At 41.1% G+C, this 21,103-nt stretch overlaps 1 protein-coding gene and 1 long non-coding RNA gene across 2 annotated transcripts in view; one reads left to right on the plus strand and one right to left on the minus strand.

Annotated features, from left to right (window-relative positions):
* The window catches only part of LOC147709830 (uncharacterized), a 71,567-nt gene extending 66,114 nt beyond the window's left edge, over nt 1-5,453 (plus strand). Inside the window, 2 exon segments of the mRNA XM_086928282.1 lie at nt 951-5,274; nt 5,277-5,453. Of these exon segments, the coding sequence (XP_086784408.1) occupies nt 1,360-5,274; nt 5,277-5,369 (4,008 nt within the window). The 5' untranslated portion in view covers nt 951-1,359 and the 3' untranslated portion in view covers nt 5,370-5,453.
* LOC147709832 (uncharacterized) lies at nt 3,661-5,868 on the minus strand. The gene is made up of 3 exons (XR_015296739.1): nt 4,753-5,868; nt 4,351-4,585; nt 3,661-4,273 (listed from the first exon to the last, which is right to left on the minus strand). It is a non-coding gene; the product is annotated as an uncharacterized LOC147709832 (long non-coding RNA).
* Between the last annotated feature and the right edge of the window lie 15,235 nt (nt 5,869-21,103).

Below are 21,103 nucleotides of genomic sequence, written 5' to 3' on the forward strand. Positions count from 1 at the left end.
GTTGTGTGTGTTGTATGTCTTTTTTCCTTTACAGGTTTAATTAACTGTTTGGGGCTCCAGGTGACTGCACCTGTTTGAGCCACTCCTATATGGTAACCAAACCTAATGGTTTTTTCTTTTTTTCAGGACATGTGATTACATGATCCAAAGAACCGCTGTAGGCACATTGTAGCCGTTTTTAAGAGTGTTATCACTTTTTAGAAAAATTAAGATAAACCCAATTTTTCTTAGAAAAACGTGAGTAGGGTTGGGAAGTTGTGCCCCGTCCTGAAGAAGGTACACACGTACCGAAACATGTCGACGCACACCAGAGGTTTTGTCCCTAATTAAGACAAAAAAACCTCGCCTTTTTGCACACCTTTTAACAGCACCAGCCAGGGGTACGAAATAAAGTTTTTTTCACTTCACCCACTGGCCAGGTACTTTTTAAATTTTTCACCACACCTCCCACTCACATCAATCCCTTTTCACTTACACTCAACACACACCACACATAGTCTAACTTGTCAACGCTCCAGCGTAGTCGCAGGTCGCAGCGTGCCGCATCCCTTTAGCGGGGTGCGAAGACCCCGATGATGAAGCATGACACCAAGGGGCCTGTTGGTGTGTGAGGGGTATTTTACACAACACTGAGTGTCCCCCTTCCCTTTGATGCACACTGGTAGTAGGATTCTTCTTGTTTACTTATCAGTGCCCGTGGAGTAGGAATCCTACTTTGTACTCTACCTCCCTTCTTTGTTAATTATAGCACAAAAGGTTACTCCTTGAGTCCACACTCCACGATAGGAGGGCGTCAAGGAAGGATTGTGTGCCCTTGCTCTGCCTATTGCATCTTTACATTGAAAGTCTAATCTAGAATTTCTTCACTTAAATGTCTCATTAAATGCCAATACATTTTCGTGATGGACCTTCCATTTAAGCTTATCCAGTGTTATATTTTTTTCCAACAGGTGCAATAAATTCAGTAATCAACAAAAAAGATGAAAGCATTAAACATCACTTGTTTAGGAAGTGATGTAAAAACAATACACCTCAAAATTTCTTCCCTTGAAGGCTAATGCCTCACCAAAGTCTTTTTCTACAGCAGAAAACCCACACTGCCCAATGTGGTCTTTACTTGGCTCTAAGGAATCACCTGATATACATTGACGAAATAACACACTGAAGCAAGTCTGATATGGTTCTCATTACAAAGGAAGAGCTAACCTGGATCAGAAAGAACACACAGAAGAGAAACCGTATGAATATTTAGAAAGTGACAACACATTAGGAGGGAGAGAAAGAGCAAATGCAACATCAGAAAATCATACTGGAGAAGAACCATATTGATTGACTGACTGTGGAAAGGTTTTCTTTGCAATGAAAGACCTAATGCAGCATCAGAGTGTCCACATAGAGGAGAAACCATACAAATGTACAGAATGTAATAACGTGTTCCATAGGAAGAAGAATCTAAGGCAGCATTACAAAATCCACACTGGAGAAAAACCATATAAATGTATTGACTGTAATAAAGTGTTCATATGGAAGAAGAACCTAAAGCAGCATCAACAAACCCATATCGGGGAGAAGCTGTATCAATGTACAGAATGTTTTAAAGCATTTATAACAAATGGAGAGCTAACGCAATATCAGAAAATCCACACTGGGGAGAAACCATATAAATGTACAGAATGTGATAAGGCATTTATAAGACTTGGAGAGCTAAAGCAACACCAGCAAACCCACACTGGAGAGAGATCTTATCAATGTACAGAATGTGACCAATCATTTATAACAAATATAGACCTAAAGCTACATCATAAAATCCACACATGGGGGAAACCATATAAATGTGTAGAATGTGACAAAGCATTCATTAGAAAGTCCAATCTAATGGAACATCAGAAAGTCCACACAGAAGAGAAACCATATCAATGTACAGAATGTGACAAAGCATTTATAACAAATGTACAGCTGAAGCAACATCAAAATATCCGCCATGGGAGGAAACCATATCAATGTACAGAATGTGACAAAGCATTGATAAGAAATGGAGAGCTAACACAACATCAGAAAATCCACACTGGGGAGAAACCATATCAATGTACAGAATGTGACAAAGCATTTATAAGAAATGGAGAGCTAACGCGACATCAGAAAATCCACACTGGGGAGAAACCATATCAATGTACAGAATGTGACAAGGCATTCATTAGAAAGTACTATCTAATGGAACATCAGAAAGTCCACACAGAAGAGAAACCATATCAATGTACAGAATGTGACAAAGCATTTATAACAAATGTAGACCTAAAGCTACATCATAAAATCCACACTGGGGAGAGACCATTTAAATGTACAGAATGTGACAAAGCATTTATAACAAATGGAGACCTGAAGCAACATCATAAAATCCACACTGGGGAAAAACCATATAAATGTACTGAATGTGACAAAGCATTTATAAGAAATGGAAAGCTAAAGCTCCATCAGAAGATCCACACTGGGGAGAAACCATATCAATGTACAGAATGTGACAAAGCATTTATAAGAAATGGAAAGCTAAAGCTCCATCAGAAAATCCACACTGGGGAGAAACCTTACCAATGTACAGAATGTGACATGGCATTCATTAGAAAGTCACAGCTAATGGAACATCAGAAAGTCCACACTGGGGAGAAACCATATCAATGTACAGAATGTGACAAAGCATTTATAACACATGTACAGCTGAAGCGACATCAAAATATCCACTCTGGGGAGAAACCATACCAATGTACAGAATGTGTAAAAGCATTTATAACAAAGGAAGAGCTAAAGAAACATCAAATGGTCCACACTGGGGAGAAACCATATCAATGTACAGAATGTGACAAAGCATTTATAACAAATGTAGACCTAAAGCTACATCATAAAATCCACACTGGGGAGAGACCATTTAAATGTACAGAATGTGACAAAGCATTTATAACAAATGGAGACCTGAAGCAACATCATAAAATCCACACTGGGGAAAAACCATATAAATGTACTGAATGTGACAAAGCATTTATAAGAAATGGAAAGCTAAAGCTCCATCAGAAGATCCACACTGGGGAGAAACCATACCAATGTACAGAATGTGACATGGCATTCATTAGAAAGTCACAGCTAATGGAACATCAGAAAGTCCACACTGGGGAGAAACCATATCAATGTACAGAATGTGACAAAGCATTTATAACACATGTACAGCTGAAGCGACATCAAAATATCCACTCTGGGGAGAAACCATACCAATGTACAGAATGTGTAAAAGCATTTATAACAAAGGCAGAGCTAAAGAAACATCAAATGGTCCACACTGGGGAGAAACCATATCAATGTACAGAATGTGACAAAGCATTTATAACAAATGGAGTCCTGAAGCTACATCATAAAATCCACACTGGGGAGAAACCATATAAATGTACAGATTGTGATAAAGCATTTATAAAAAATGGAGACCTGAAGCTACATAATAAAATCCACACTGGGGAGAAACCATATAAATGTACTGAATGTGACAAAGCATTTATAACACATGTACAGCTAAAGAAACATCAAAATATCCACTCTGGGGAGAAACCATACCAATGTACAGAATGTGTAAAAGCATTTATAACAAAGGGAGATCTAACGCAACATCAGAAAATCCACACTGGGGAGAAACCATATAAATGTACAGAATGTGACAAAGCATTTATAACAAATGGACAGCTGAAGCGACATCAACATTTCCACTCTGGGGAGAAACCATATCATTGTACAGAATGTGAAAAAGCATTTATAACAAATGTAGACCTAAAGCTACATCATAAAATCCACACTGGGGAGAGACCATTTAAATGTACAGAATGTGACAAAGCATTTATAACAAATGGAGTCCTGAAGCTACATCATAAAATCCACACTGGGGAGAAACCATACCAATGTACAGAATGTGTAAAAGCATTTATGACAAAGGGAGAGCTAACGCAACATCAGAAAATCCACACTGGGGAGAAACCATACCAATGTACAGAATGTGACATGGCATTCATTAGAAAGTCACAGCTAATGGAACATCAGAAAGTCCACACTGGGGAGAAGCCATATCAATGTACAGAATGTGACAAAGCATTTATAGCACATGTACAGCTGAAGCGACATCAAAATATCCACTCTGGGGAGAAACCATACCAATGTACAGAATGTGTAAAAGCATTTATAACAAAGGGAGAGCTAACGCAACATCAGAAAATCCACAGTGGGGAGAAACCATATAAATGTACTGAATGTGACAAAGCATTTATAAGAAATGAAAAGCTAAAGCTCCATCAGAAAATCCACACTGGGGAGAAACCATACCAATGTTCAGAATGTGTAAAAGCATTTATAGCAAAGGGAGAGCTAACGCAACATCAGAAAATCCACACTGGGGAGAAACCATATCAATGTACAGAATGTGACAAAGCATTTATAACACATGTACAGCTGAAGTGACATCAACATATCCACTCTGGGGAGAAACCATACCAATGTACAGAATGTGTAAAAGCATTTATAACAAAGGGAGAGCTAAAGAAACATCAAAAGGTCCACACTGGGGAGAAACCATATCAATGTACAGAATGTGACAAAGCAGTTATAACAAATGAAGAGCTAACGCAATATCAGAAAATCCACACTGGGGAGAAACCATATAAATGTACAGATTGTGATAAAGCATTTATAAAAAATGGAGACCTGAAGCTACATCATGAAATCCACACTGGGGAGAAACCATATAAATGTACTGAATTTGACAAAGCATTCATAAGAAATGGAAAGCTAAAGCTCCATCAGAAAATCCACACTGGGGAGAAACCAAATCAATGTACAAAATGTGACAAAGCATTTATAACACATGTACAGCTGAAGACACATAAAAATATTCACTCTGGGGAGAAACCATACCAATGTACAGAATGTGTAAAAGCATTTATATCAAAGGGAGAGCTAACGCAACATCAGAAAATCCACACTGGGGAGAAACCATATCCATGTACGGAATGTGACAAAGCATTTACAACAAAGGGAGAGCTAACGCGTCATCAGAAAATCCACATTGGGGAGAAATAATATCAATGTACAGAATGTGACAAAGCATTAATCAAATATAGACAGCTAAAGCAACATCCGAGAGTTCACACTGGGGAGAAACCGTACGAACGCAGTGAATGTGACAAAGCATTTATAACCAATAGAGAGCTGAAGCAACATTAGAAAATCCCCACGGAGAGAAACCATTCAACTGCACTGAATGTGAGAAGTCATTTATTAGAAAGTCGCTTCTTATGCAACATCATATAGTCCACGTAGGAGAGAAACCCTATAAATGTACATAATGCAGCAAGACATTTATTACTAGGCAAAAATAAATACTACATCAGAAATTCCACACTGGTGAGAAATGATATGGCTGTACTGAATGTGACTTAGCAGTTATTGCAAAGCTAACTTTAAAACTACATCAGAATGTTCGCACATGAAAGAAAGCATATAATTGTACAAAATGTGACAACGCCTTTATTCCAAATGGGGGCTGACCATTCAACTGCACCGCATGTGACAAGGTATTTATTATAAAGGGAGAGTTAAAGCAATATCAGCGTCCACACTGGGGAGAAACCACATGATTGTATAGAATGTGACCAGGGATTTATTACAAAGCAAAATATAATACAAGATCAGGAAGTTCACGCTGGGGAGAAAACCTGTGTATGTACTGAATACCACAAAGCATTCATAATAAATAGAAAACTGAAGCGACATCCGATAATCTACATGGCAAGAAATCCAATGTATGTACAGAGTTTAATAAAGTCTTCCACAGGAAGAATAAGCTAATGCAGCATAAACAAATCCACACTAGGGAGAAACCCTATTAATTAATAGATTGTGACAAGGGACTGATTTCAAAACAATATATATATCAGAATGTTCACACAGGAGAGAAACTCTATAAATGTATTGAATGTGTCCATGCATTCTTAAATGGAGAGCTAACTCGACATCAAAAGTCAACCCTGAAGCCCGCACTGAATTTAGCAAGGCATTTATTGGCAAGGGAGAGTTAAAACCGCATCATCAGAAAGTCCCCACTGAGAAAAATCTATATGAATGTACAGAATCAATCAATGGGTATTAAGCGTGGCAAATCATCAGTGAGGTTCTCAAGGCGCTGGGTGAGTTGTTGTCCGGAGGGGCCGATCAGTTGAACAGCCAGGGCTTGAGACTTTTCCAGATTTAGTGATGAGGCAGATCTCCGGTGCAGCAGGAGTTCATTCCATGTCTTTGCAGCCAGGTGGGAGTAAGAGCGGCCTCTGTGTCGGGTACTTTAGACTAGAAGTTTAAGCCAGGAAGAGGGAGGTGGAATGCAGGTGTCTGGCGGGGATCCATCTAAAGATCTTGCGGCTCATGCACATTGTGAGGAAGCAGATGGCGGAGATCATGTTGATTTGCTTCTTCATGGAGAGCTTGTTGTCCAGGACAATGCTGGAGTCACAGGAATGGTCGGTAATGGGAAGAAGCCAGGTTCTGCTGACCACCATGCGTTGCTTCAATGAGATGCATGGTTACTGAAGATGAGGACTTCTGTCTTGTCTGTGTTCAGTTTTAGGCAGTTGTGCTTCATCCACACGGTGATGTTGGCCGTGCACCTATGTAAGTTGTCTCTGGAGGTAGTGAGGTGGGTCTAATCAGTGTAGAAGATGACCTTCAGCACGTGTGATCTGACAATGTTGGCTAGGGGTGTCATGTAATGTAGAAGTGGGGGGCTAACTGAGGATCCTTGCGGGGTGCCGCAGATGATGTCCTTGGGTTCAGGAGTAGGGTGGTGTCTGATTGTCTGAGTTTTTCTGGTGAGCTAGGATGTGATCCATTTGAGGGCATTTCCTTGGATTCTGATGTGGTGGAGCTTGTCGATCAGGATCTGGTGGGAGACCATGTTAAAGGCAGCTGAGAGGTCAAGGAAGATGAGGGCTGCAGTCTCATTGAGGTCCAGGAGGGCTCTGATGTCATCTATGGCTGCTATCGGAGTGGTCTCTGTGCTTTGATTGGCTCGGTAGCCGAACTGGGAGGAGTCCAGGAAGTTGTTGTGCACCAGGTGTCTAGTCAGCTGCCTCTTGATCAACCTCTCGAAGAGTTTGGTCGGGAATGAGAGCAGGGGTATCAGTCGGGAGTTCTTCAGCTGCTCTAAGTCTGCTGAGGTTTTTTTAGGAGTGTTTTTTTTTCAGGAGGGGTTTCACTTCTGCGTGTTACCACTCTTCTGGGAAAGAGGCCATTGCGATGGTTCTATTCAGAGGTTTTGTGAGCTTAGGCTGATCGCCTTGCTTCTGAGGTTAAAGATAAGGTGGGGGCATGGATCAGTGGGTACCCCAGAGTGGATCAACTTCATTACAGAGGTGGTGTCTTGTGCGATGAGGAGGTCTCTAGAAGCGGCCGGAGGTCAGAGTTAGTGTCAGTGGGTGTGAGGAGGTCGAGGCTGTCACTAGTGGAGAGCTGAGATTCGAAGTCCCTGTAGATGAAGGCGATCTTCTAATGAAAGTAGTGTGGAATAACCATGGTGAAGAGCTCATTGCTGTGGTTTGAGCTGATCTCTATGCAGCATGTGGCAGCACTCTTCTTCTCTTCATTGAGCAGGTAGTAGTGGTTGATCGATGTCCTGAAGGTGGTGTAGTGCACTGGATCCTTACTGGTACTCCATATTCTTTCTAGCCAACAACAGTCTGATTGAGAGGTATGAAATTCCGGGGTAAACAAGTTGACACACTTTGCGGATTCTCTGATCTTGTTCAGCTCGGCAGGGGTCCCATAGTTGGTGATCCAGTCTGTGAAGTTCTTGATGGCCAGTTTAAGGTCTGGAGCTGTGTCCGGTCAGTTGGCATGGAGAGTGTTGTTCCAGTTCTCGTCTGAGACAGTTTTCAAGTTGGGCTGAGGTGTGTTTGGTGGTTTGGCTTTGGTTTCTGTAGCGCTGTGCCCTGTGATGTTGAAGTGGACAAAGGAGTGGTCGGTCCATGTGAGTTCTGTGACATAGTGGTACTTGATTGTTTTGCTGATGGAGTCAAATATGTGCCCTACAATGTGTGTTGGTTCGATGATGAGTTGGATGAAGCCGATGTTGCTCATGCTTTCTATTAGGTTGTCAGTGTTGGCATTGCTAAGGTCTTCCATGTGGAAGTTGAGATCTGCTTCGAATATATAGTGTTCGGAGGCAGTGGCGAGTTGGGTGATGAAGCAAGGGATGGCTTTGCAAGACTCGGGCGAGTTCCTGGAGAATGTGACACAGTGTTCTTAATGAAGTAACCGTATGAGTGTAAAGAAAGTGACAAGGCATTTATTAGAAGGGCACTGCACAGTCAATATACCATAGGAAAGCCCATCCTGGGGAGGAACCATATAAAGGGGCAAGGGTATGCCCAGACGTGGGTCCTGGGCTCACTGTGCACTGGATTCAAGATGACTGATGAGGGGTCATACCCCTAAACTGGTCCCAGGCTGCTTGTTTCTGGTCCATGGAGGACCTGGCTTTGCAGGTCGAGCTGGACTGTTCCCATGAGGAGCAGGGCCAATAATTTGCATATTGCTAGGTCTTAACTGGCGTGGCATGGAGAGCAAAAGAACAATGGATTTAAACCATATCTCTTGACTGGGGCTGAATGTTTGATTTATTCTGAATTCCGTCTATCATTTGTGTGTCTTTTGGTTACGTATATAATCACAATACAAAATTTAAACCCGCAACAAAATGCAAGAGACACTGTATCAATTTTATCATCTCTCTGCCCGCATACTTAGATTGAGGTGTTCTGCGATGCCACTACTGGTTGTGGTGATGGGATGACACATCCAGTGATGTGTTCTGTTTACAAAGCCGACTCATGGTCACTAAGCAGCATGACAAAGTCCTTTTCATGTTCCAGAGTCTACTATAATAAATTGTCATGACAAATTCAACAGCCCTGTACAACACTCTTATCCGACTGGGCTCCCACCAAGTAGCAATGATAAAAAACATAATACTGCTGAACTGTACGGGTCCATTTGGTGACTGAAGAGCTGCAGCGGGAAGAATATGAAGATAAATCCACAGTCCTTGAATGGACAGAAGGAGCAATTGATTGGTCAGTGTATCACCATCCTGAAGACATTGATACTTGGATCGAGGCTATAAAAATACTGGAAGCTTTGCTTCAGTTGTTTATGAAAAGCTAACTGTTAATTCCACGTTGATCAAGGCTTCAATTGAGCAGGATTTATAAAGGGTGGCTAATCACCCAATAGGGCATACCACCAGGTCTTGAGGGCCAATAGGAATTCCGGAAGTGAGGTGATGGTCTGGAGGTGCGTGGGGAGGCTGTTCCAGGTCTTTGCTGCAATGTGTGAGAAGGAGGGTCCTCCACTTCTGCTTTGGTAGATGCAGAGAGTATGGGTAAGTGAAAGGGAGGCGGAGTGTAGTCTTGTCAACAGTTGGTGGAAGTTCAGGTAGTGGTTATTGTATATGGGTCCTTGGTTGTGTAGAGCCTTGCGTGCGTGGGTCAGTAGCCGAATTGTCATCTCTTCTGTACAGGGAGCCAGTGGAGTTGCCTGGGGAGGGGTGTGATGTGGGTTTGTCGGGGAAGGCATAGGATGAGTCTGGCTGTGGCATTCGGTGTGGTTTGAAGTCTTTGTAGTAGGTGTGAGGCAATTCCTACGTAGAGGGCGTTGCCTTAGTCCAGTTGGCTGGTGATGAGGGCCTGTGTCACGATGCACCTCATGTGGAGGGGTAGCTACTTGAACATATTCTGTATATGCGCAGACTGTGAAAGCAGGCAGAGGAGATGGCGTTGATCTTTCATTTCATGGTGAGCATGTTGTCGATGATGATTCCAAGGTTTCTAGCGTGGGTCCTAGTTCTGATGGCCTCCAGGAGTCATTTCATGTGTTGCTGTTGTTGCCAAAGATCAGTACTTCCCTCTTGTCTGTGTTTAGCTGCAGGCAATTTTTCTTCATCCAGTTGACAAATTTTGCCATACATATGTGGAAGTTGGTTCTGGTGGTGGTAGGGACATCGGTGAGTGAGAGATTAAGGTGTGTGTCGCCTGCGTAGGAAATTATGTTGAGACTATGGGATCTGACGATGTTGGCCAGCGGGATCATATATGTGTTGAAGAGTGTGGGGCTGAAGGATGAGCCCTGGGGGACACCGCAGGTGATCTCCTTGGGTCCAGAGGTGAAAGGCGATGGGTGGATGCTCTGGATTCTTCCTGTGGGGAAGGAGGTGTTCCAACTGAGCGCGTCTCCATTGATGCCTATGTGGTGGAATCTTTTGATCAGTGTGTGGTGGGATATAGTGTCAAGGGGTGCTGAGCAGTGAAGGAGGATTAAAGCTGCTCTTTCTCCTTGGTCGAGGAGGGTTTGGATGTCATCTGTGGCTGTGATCAGCATGGTTTCGTGCTGTGGAAGCTGGATTTGGTGGTGTCTAGTAGCTGGTTCTGCTCCGGGTGAGTCCTGAGTTGATTGTTGAGGATCTTTTCCAGTACCTTCGCTGGGGATGGGAGCAGGGAGATTTGCCAGTCGTTTTTAAGTTCACTGAGGTATGTGGAGGGTTTTCTGAGGCTTGTTCTCATGCTTTAAAAAAAGAGGGAGGCACTCAAACAGTGTGAGATTTAGAAAAGGTCCCCCTTGCCCACATTCAACAACTACTAATCCTCGAATAACCACCCAAAGTGTCAAGACAAGTTATATCTCTCATCGATATGCAAGAAGGACAGTATTCTAACACTGCTGTTATATCTAACACTACGAAGCATCACTTGAGTCTGCGCATCAATGTGATTGATGCAAGTTTAGCCACCCCGAGGATAGATTGTAAAGCTCTGCTAAGGTTACTCATACAATGTGGGTCGGGGTTTATTGGGAGGGCTGTGTGGAAGACTATTACTAGAACACAGGTGACAGGGTTTTGATGGTAGAAATTCTTCTGATCAAATAGTTCTAATTTGACAGAAATGCTTAGACGAAAGAGGGGGGTCGAAATTGCAGACACAACACATATGACTAGGGCTAGCTCTGGATGTAATGCTGGCAGCTTGCCTGTAATGTGAGAGGGGTGAATAGCCACCACAAGACCTGACTGGTGACTGCATACCTCATTAGGCCTAAGGTGGGTGATGTATTAGTTCCAGAGATCCATGCCGGTTATGTAGGGGTTAATCATTTCTCCAAAATCTGGAGCTCGTACCTCCATTTCTTTTCCTCAGTCACTACGGAAGTGGCTATATTGGTTAAACACTGCTTATGGTTCAGGCCTGTGGACACATTCTGTGATGAAGAGGGCAGGTGTGTGGTTGTACAGGGGTTGTTTGGTTCGGTACACATTACATTGATCAGTACATATGGGCCGAACTTCTACCCCTTTTTTTCCCACTAAAGTTAGAAACAGGCTTGTGGACGCCTCCCCCGCTCCCCTATCGCTTTGTAATATATGTAAACTACTTTAATGCTGCAAGCTGATTCGGCTACCACCGGCAACCGGTCCAGCTGACACACCGAAGCGCAGAAATATCTATGAGATATTATGCACCAGTGCAAACTGCTAGACTTGTACCAGGTTGAATGCCCCAAATCCAGACTGTATGCATTCCATTCTGTAGTACATGGATTATCTTCCAGGATCGATTACTGGTTAGGATCTAGAGATGAGATGGGCTGGGGTGAAACTATAATAAATTTACCTAGGACTCTCCTATCATTCTCCAGATCTGATGGCTTTGACCATAGCCAGCTACCTGGGGATACATAGAATGTAGCAGCTGCGACCATCTGAGGTGTCAGACCCAGTTTTTAAACAGAAACCCACCAAGTGATTGTATCCTACTACATGTTGAACCAGGGCTCTGTTATCTATCTGGCTACGCTGTAGGAAGCATTTAAATAGTGATTAGGGATTAATGCATATCTAAAAGTCAAAGGATAATAAAATTACTGAGAGATAAAAAACAAGTGGCCTACTATTTTTTTTTATATTTGTTTACTGTTGTTTACAATGCCATAGGTTGCAAACTCGCAATTGTGACACCTATAGCATTGTAAATGCTTGTTTGTTTTGCCTACGTCCCACCACAGGGCAACGTGCACCTAACCAATGTACAGTGGTAGGATTTGATTTTGCAAACAACTTTATACTACTCCTCCTCCTCACCCCAATTTGTTAAAGACTTCTGCTTTCCCCAAGCTTGACTTCCCACTCTGACTCTACCTGCAGCAGTGCCCGCCCCAGTTTGCCTAGTACCTCTATGCCCCCACAAGCATTGGCTCCCCTTAACCCTTTCCCCCATGTTATATAACATCAGCCTCTAGACCTCCAAACCAAAATAATTTTTCCTAACTGGCCTTTCACTTTTCATCACAATGTTCTACCCATGGCTTGACACCGCCTCTATTTCCCCTCCAAACCCCCTGGTTACCCGGCTGTCGTCTTCTCGCAATCGCCAGCTCAAATTTTGCAGCCTTTTGGTGGCTTAACCCCATGCCATTCTCTGGCATCCTACAGGAGGCTTTAAGCAGGCTGTAAAATATTCATAGGTCAGAAGCAGGCCGCCTATGTGATCTCCAGAGCTGATGTCATCTGACATCACTCTGAATACGGAGGCGGTAGCCTTAGCTCGGTGCTGCTTCTATTGGTCCAATAAAAGATTCCCAGGATGGTGGATCTTATTTTGCCACGCTCCTTGTAAAACGCCTGACTGTGTTCATGATGGCTGCGGCGGGGCTCAGGGGCCGCGGTCTGTCAAGATGCTTGAATTGCTGTTTCATACGTCGCTATTTATACCTGCCAGTGCTTGTCTCCACTGGATGGTTTAATATTCTAACTTCCCAGGCTTACATGCGAGATGACATAGCTTCTGCAACCAAACAGGTTTTTAATTTTTGGGGATGCGTGAGGTTTCCCTCATGTGATGGAATAAATTAAGTCCGATCTTGCCATCGAATGATGTACCATTTTCTTTATTGAAAGTCAAGAGGTTAGGTTTGGATAATGGTCTGTGTATTTTTTTTCCTGTATATGCTGACCTTTTCTTAACTAGTTTGATATCGATGTTTTGCAGACCCTGGGGCTGAGTTAGTATGTCATAAGCACCAGTGGTTCTGCAAATGCACCTTTGTTCTACAGCTATTTTTCATTCCAAATTCTTACTCTGATCAACGCTGTACAGTGTCGTGTTTATGATCTTTACAGTTATTAGATTTGTTTCTTACTTTCGTATTTTTTCAGTATTATATTTCTAGCATTTGTAATGTTACTATTTTGTTTCTTCCTAACATCCACGGGTATGGGAAGCCGTTCACGTCAAAATTACAGATCCCCATGTAAGACACCTCCTGAAATGCATTGAGTGCCGAAAAATAAATTTGAGACACACCAGAATGAATGTATCATGTGTCTAAACAAAGACTAAACATGGCAGAGTGAATATACTACCTAGTGGACAATAGGAATAACACATACTCTGAATTGGATTAAAGGTATGATGAGATGTATAGCAACTACACTGAAAGGAATATGACTGTTGCTGAAAAGAATACAACAAGAGCTCAAGTGAATATAAACCTTATTGAAATGATATAGACTGGTGCTGAAATTAATATAACTCACATTGGAACGAATATGGCACATATTAAGTTCAATTTGACACTCTTTAAAATGACTTACACACATGAAATGAATGTCAGACATACACCAATTAATACAAGCCATGTTCAAATGAATGACATGTTGAAATGAATACAAGATAAGTTGGAATAATTAGGACTAGTGCCAAAATGAATATGACTAAAACTGACCTAAATATGACACATGCTAATATAAATATGATTTCAGTTTAAATGAATTTGGTGTGCATTAAAATGAATATGGCCCACAGTGAAATGAATATGAGAAGCTTTAAACTGAATACAGCCTCCATTGGAATCGATGAAACATGACAGAATACATTTTCTTGCTACTATTGAGATCCCCATGCGCCTTAGAAAGGTATGCAACAAACCTTGTAATAGAGATTAGGATATTGATTTAGTATGGGAAGCCTATAAGGTGGTTGATTTGATACTTAAACTTGGCCAATGAATTTGTAGCATAAAAAGATGGTCACTGTAAAAATCAGTTAAGTGATGAATATGCATTCCTTTTACAGGAAGGCCCCCAAAGAAGGGACAGGGTCCCGAAATGCATCGGGCCGACTAACCATCAATCGTCGCATTTTTTGAGCTGTGTTAATGTGTGATTAGAAACACACCAAAGATGAAATGTATAGGAAATTAAGAAAGATCGTGTGTAGAAAATGCGAAATGAAATGCTATATTTGAAAAAGTACATTATAATCAAATGAAAAAAATGTGAATAAAACATAGAAAGATTCATGATGAAAATGGAGTACAAATTTATGTTTAAATAGAATAGTAGTTGAATTGTTTTCAAGCTGTGCATTAGGTTAGGGAGTAACAGTTGTTTATTACCCGCTCTACTTAGGTTCTATGGACATAGGGGATAAGCAGCCCCATGACACCTAATTGTAGGCTATAGATCGAAAAAATTGATTTAAATAGTTAGAGCTAAGATTAACTGAGGAGTGCCAAGGGCCTACTATAATCTAGTAGCAATAGTATTCTTAACTGCCCCCTGCAGGCCAGAGCACCCACACAAAGATAATGTCTACATTTGACAGTATTGTTAGTACAACTGAGAATAGAGCGAACATAAAGGTCTTTACAGATGAGCGAGCGACTGAGATATATGCTTTAATCAAGGCCACAAAAAGTTTCGAGTCCCACCAAGGCTCAACAATACAACAACTGAAACATATGGAATTTATAATGCGCAGAGAATTGAATCAAAGGTTGCACGCAACCACATTAATCCAATACCACAAACACCAACGGATTCCCAGAGGGCTGAGGCTAGCGATTAAACCACTTCTCTTCAGACTACAACATAATAAAATATTTATGGAAAAGTGGTATTCGGTGCTCAATAAGTGCTCCCTGGACCTGATCCTTTTGATAGTAGAAGAACTATCAAAGACTATTAAAGAATTAGAGGAAGAGATCTTCAACATCAAAAGAGAACTATCAGCCAGAATGAAGAATGGAATAAAAATCTTGAAGACATCAATAAATGGTTGGAGCAATACGAAAAAGACCTACAAGAAAGAAAACTAAGAAAATTCAAGCGAGATATCATCGACTAGCGCTTAAATGAGGTATACACATGGGCAGATATGTATGCTCAAAGACGTCCACCAAAGAAACAGTTTACATCTTCTAATGAAAGTGTTGTATCAGACAGTGAGATAGCAGCATCCAGAGCACCAATTCAAACTAAAGGACCAACAACATCAATAGAACAAGAACCATCAATACAGAGAGCAGCAACACCAGCGGAAGCTTTTTTGTCACAGGGTCAAGAAACAATTCAACCCCCGGACCAACCAACTCAAAAAGCGAGTACAAGCATTCAAAAACCAGGAGAGGAAAAACAAAAAGAAAAGAAAGTACCGTACTTAAGGAGCGGGAAGACATCGTAATAAACATTTCTTCAATTCAATTGACTAAGAATCAACTGGATGTCCTGAACAAAGGAACTTTGTTTGTACCTACGTACAACTCAAATTGACCAGAAACTGAAATAGCTTTCTATAAATTTATGAGGACAATCAGAGTGCGTCACTTCTTCAGCAATGTTTTACCAGAATCAGCACCATCAACTCCCAAAGAATATATAGAATTTAAATCAAAAAGTACATTTACAGCACCTACATCGCATAAAACAATTGATATGTTTGAAAAGCTTGTTTGACAAGATCTTCAAATATTGAACTTTCTTTTTTTTTTTATTTGCATCAAAAGGGATTAGCACATAGTAATGCAATCAATAAAAGAAAAACAAAAAGAGTATTTTCGGCAAGGCCAAACATATCTCAAAATAGAAAAACATAAAGGTAACAAGGAAGAGATTTCATTACATAAACAGTCCCCAAATCCTTTCCACTTTCAGCTTAGCCTGAATACCCTGCGTTGTTGCCAGAGCAAATTCCATATGATATATTTCCTTAACAAGGCTCCAACATTCCATACATGCCGGCGGATTATGTTGAATCCAGACCCTTGCTATTATTAATCTAGCGCATGAAACTAAAATATTCAATAAATCACAATTAAGCTTGTGACTGCCAGAGTAACCCACAAGCACATCAACTGGTATCAATTCTACTGAGCATGCTAACTTCGTAGAAATTTTTGTCACATCTTTCCAAAATTCACCTAATTGTGGACAGGAAAAAAACATGTGAGTGATATCAGCTGCTCTCACATTACACTTTGGGCATTTCGTACGTTCGTTAAAGTTATTGCTATTTGCCCATCTGAGAATCCTATCTGGTGTATAGTATAGTTGACATATAGTTTTGAATAACTGTAGTTCTAGATTAGACAAGTGGATAGATTGATTTAGGCTATTTAAAGAAGAAGTAATTAAGTTAGGAGCCACATCAATTCCTAATTTCCTACTGCACTTTTCTGCCAATTTCACAGAGTCATCGTTTCTATGGCTAATGAATATTTTATAACCTAAGCTGATCCAGGCTTTATCATTTTCTTTATAGATACAGTCCCACAGATCAGAATCCTGCAAATTCAATAGTCCTAATTTCCATACCAGATAGTCTCTTATTTGATATTACTTAAACCGGGCTCCCTCCACAAGATTATAGCCAGCTTTCAACCTCTCAAATGTGCAAAATCCACTGTGATCGAACAAATCTAATTTTTTAATACCCAATTGTGACCACATAGAGCCTGCTGAGTCATGAAAGATTCCCGGTAACCCCGGGTTAAACCACAATGGGGTTTTATAATGAAAGAGAGAAGTTTTACACTTAACCATAATAGAGCGCCAAATATTAACAAGGTCTCGTATTGTCTTAAATTTAACGCGTTTGAAGTAATTGGGGTCATTTATTTTGTAAAGGAACATGTTTGCATCCTCCCCCAGCACAAATTTATGAAAATATAGGCACTTATCTGGGATTATCAAGCTCTGAAAGCGAGTCAAAAAAGTGGACAAATAATAAGCTTTAATGTCTGGTAGGCCTAATCCTCCTTGATTAAATGGTAGTTTAAGCAATGAGACAGCGCGACGGGCTTTCTTATACCCCCAAATAAAGCTACTGATAATTCCATCTAGTCTATTAAAATTAGAGTTATTGATCCGCAGAGGAATAGTGCGGAAAAGATATAGATATTTGGGTAGTATTTTCATTTTAACTAGGTTGATTCGGCTGATTATACTTAATGGTAATTTGTGCCATTTCTTAAATAATATACTTGTTTCCTTTAATAGTGGCTCATAATTTAAGGCCAATATTAAGTTAACGTCCGAAGAGATCTTAACCCCCAGATAGACAGCCAGATCACATACCCCCGTCAGTAGGCTAGGAGATTTATAATTCATAACGATTTGAGTCTTGGCAGTTTTTAGTCTATATCCACACACCAAGCCAAATTCCCCTGCCTCTATTATAATACCCTTTAATGCTTCCTCGACATTAGTGGAGTAGACCGCTAAATCGTCCACATAGACGGTTATTTTAAGTGAGTCTGCTCCGTTTACAAAAGGAAGAATCTGATCCCGATTTTGTAATCTAATCAGAAATGGTTCCATTATAAGGGTAAATAACAGAGGGGATAAAGGACACCCCTGTCTTGTCCACCGTTCAATCGGAAAGGTGGAAAAGCATTTACCCATATAGCAAACTTTACCAATTGGTTTATCATAGAGTGACTGAATCCACTTTAAAAATTGGCCTTTTATGCCAAAGGCTTGTAGCGTGGCCCACAAAAAGCCCCGCCCCACCACTCGGTCAAATGCTTTTTCTGCATTTAATCAAATCATACCGAGAGGGGTTAGCTGAATCCGCGCCACGTCCAAAGCCATAATGGCCATATTTATATGGGCTGTTGTGTCCCTTTTAGGGATGAAGCCGTGTTGTTGGGGTGATACCATTTGTGCCATTAGTGGTGCCAGCCTGGTAGCAAGTATCTTTGCAAAAATTTTAGCGTCGATGTTTATAAGCGATATAGGTCTATATGACCCTCTTTCATAAGCTGGCTTACCTTTTTTTAAAAAGAAAATGATTTGAGTTGAATTCCACGATTTTGGCGCTTGCTCCCCATTCCAAATAGCTTGAATAACCGTAACTAGTAGTGGCATTATTTCCTCCGCGCATATTTTAAATAGTTCTATAGGAATCGAATGTTCTCCCGTAGCTTTCCCAGCTGCCAGAGAGTTAATAGCTATTCTGATTTCTGCCGATGTAATATCCCACATTAATTGATCAGATTGCTCAGGGTCTATAGGCAGAACCTTGTTCAAATTTAGATAGCTCTTGATCTTATCATCACAAACCTCATTTTCAGGAGTGTATAGCTCTTGATAATACTGCGCAAATTGATGTAAAATTGCCTTGGGATCTTGAAATATTTGATTATTGGCCCCTTTAATTTCTTTAACGGCCGTTTGAACTCGATTCTCAGCCACTCTATATGCTAAAATTTTCCCTATCCGTTCCCCACCTTCATATTGGCTTAGTCGGTACCTTTTAAGTTTAATAATGCTCTTTTCCCTAAAAAGATTTTTTAGAGCTGATTTTAACTCGATTATTTTGAAACTTAGTGCCTCCACATCATCCCCCTTTATCAATGCTTCAGATAGTAAATTTTCAGTGCAAAGTATATCCGCTGTCATTTTCTCATTTTGGCTCCTACGTTCCTTATTTTGTTGCCATATATACTGCTGTGAGAATCCTCGGATGCTAGCTTTACATGCGTCCCATACTATCCTTGGCGCTGCAGAGTGAGTATTTACATCTACAAATTCTTTTATATGCTCTTTTAATTGACCTAAAAAAATAGTGTCCGAAAATAAATATCTAGGGAATGAAAACGCACGAGGAGCTTGTCTATCAGTTATGACCTCAAACGTCAAAAGAATAGGGTTGTGGTCAGAGGTGACTCTGGGGCAGATTGCCATAGTGCTAGTTTCCAGAATGGTATCAGAGACCGAAGCCATGTCAATGCATGAGCATAGCTTGTGTGCAGCAGAATAATAAGTATAACCCGCTACGCTAGGATATAGATATCTCCAAGCATCCTTAATTTGATGAATTGCTGCTAAATCTAGGATTGCTGCCCTAGTTTTCCGCATCCTTTGAAAAGATCCCTTTCTAGTTGTATCTAGGCTATAGTCCATATAATCTCCTACCATGATGAGTTCCCCTTCCCAACCAAGCAATTCTACATTGATTTGATCAATGATTCGGGGCTCATCTAAGTTAGAGGCATAGATGCCACAGATAGTGTATTTGCAGCCTTCAATTATTAATTGTGCTATCACCCACCTACCGGCTTTATCAGTCAATGTTTTGTTTACTTCGAACTTAAACTGTTTATGTCTTAGAATTGCTACCCCCCGAATTGAAGCTCGTAGATACCAAAATCTCATAACCTAGCTGTTTAAGTAGTTTCCTATCTTTGTATGCAATATGGGTTTTGGTTATTACTGCAATTTGAGGATTATACATTTTAAGCTCCTCGAACACAAGATTTCGGTTAGTCGTTACTATTTAAGCCCGCCACATTCCATACTAGGCACTTTAATTGATACATTTAAAATAATACATTCTCCTATCCTTGATTTGGGAAACATCACTTACAACGCAACTTTTACATCGCACTACCATTACAACGCTGTGGTAAATAAAATTACCGGGACTATTTTTCTATACATTAAATGACAATAAGGATAGCTCAATAAAATGAGAGGCAGAGTCCGTGGTATCTGAGTCATACGGGCTTTAATTAAGCATCTCGAGACGCTGGACATCGGGTTCCATCACCACTAAGGTTCAGAAAGGATATTCAACATTTTATTAACATCACACATTATATATAGTAAAACAGTATAATTGCATGGAATACAGTAGGCGTGACAAGTGAAAAGAGAAAGATAAGAACATATGGGCGTAAAAGTAGGCGTGTAATAGGCGTACATGGAGGTGTGTGCTAGAAACGTCACAAAAAGTGTCCTAGGTGGGTGAATGCATAGAAGGATTCTGCAGGGTCAGCAGAAACCTTTACTCTGTATGCGTGCGCAACTGGGCATGACGTGGTAAAGACGTGTAACTGGGGAGAGCTGGGGGCTTGACTTTAGCTCTAGTAGAAGAGTTTTGGTGTCTGGGATGCACCTATAGCATATCTGGTATCTCATGTTTGGAGGATGTATTGTCTGAAGCAAAAGGTCTCTCGGGCAGGGGCCATACATCATTGAATGCTAGGGGGTGCATACGTGTCTTGGTGCAATGCGCGGGGGCCATGGGCCTACCATGGTAACGGGTGCTGTAAATCGCTTGCAAGGAGACAGGAAAGCAAGGCCCTTTGCTCTGCAGCCGGAAACATGTTTACCTATTTCACTAGACTGGAATGTGTTTTCGAGGAGGCTGAGCAGAGAACTGTAGGCAAAATACTGTCTTGGCAGGCAGGCCAGGCCGAGCCGGGCACCGCTTCGCTGGGCAGGAAGTAAGGCAGAGGTCAGGGATGCATACCTAAACTGCAGCTTTCAGAGACAGAGGAGACTCGGAGCCTCAATTCAGGGCCTGGCTCGGCTGAGCCAGAAAAACGTGGAAAACGTGTGCTTCGCGTTATTTAAAAGTGCACCATGTAAAGAAGTTGGCAACATGGGTCTAGAAACCAAATTAATGTTGCTTTCATGGAGGACTTGGTAGATAACATGTTAACGTTGGACGCAAATGCAAATGCGTCTTCATTTTCGGCCATGGAGGGAAAATGCATGGAGGTCATGCACATACATGGAACGTTGGGGTACACAATAGGGGACATACTTGGCCATATAAAATTCAATTTTCCTCATTCCCTTCTTGTCCCCTACGTTCCCTTCAGGATATATCTATTTTCATGAGACCATCTATCTGTTCATATAACATCATTTGCTCATCTTTTTTCATTCGAGCACGGGATCGTGGGCGTG

Source organism: Lissotriton vulgaris, chromosome 6, assembly GCF_964263255.1.
Source record: "Lissotriton vulgaris chromosome 6, aLisVul1.2, whole genome shotgun sequence".
NCBI classification, from domain to species: domain Eukaryota; kingdom Metazoa; phylum Chordata; class Amphibia; order Caudata; family Salamandridae; genus Lissotriton; species Lissotriton vulgaris.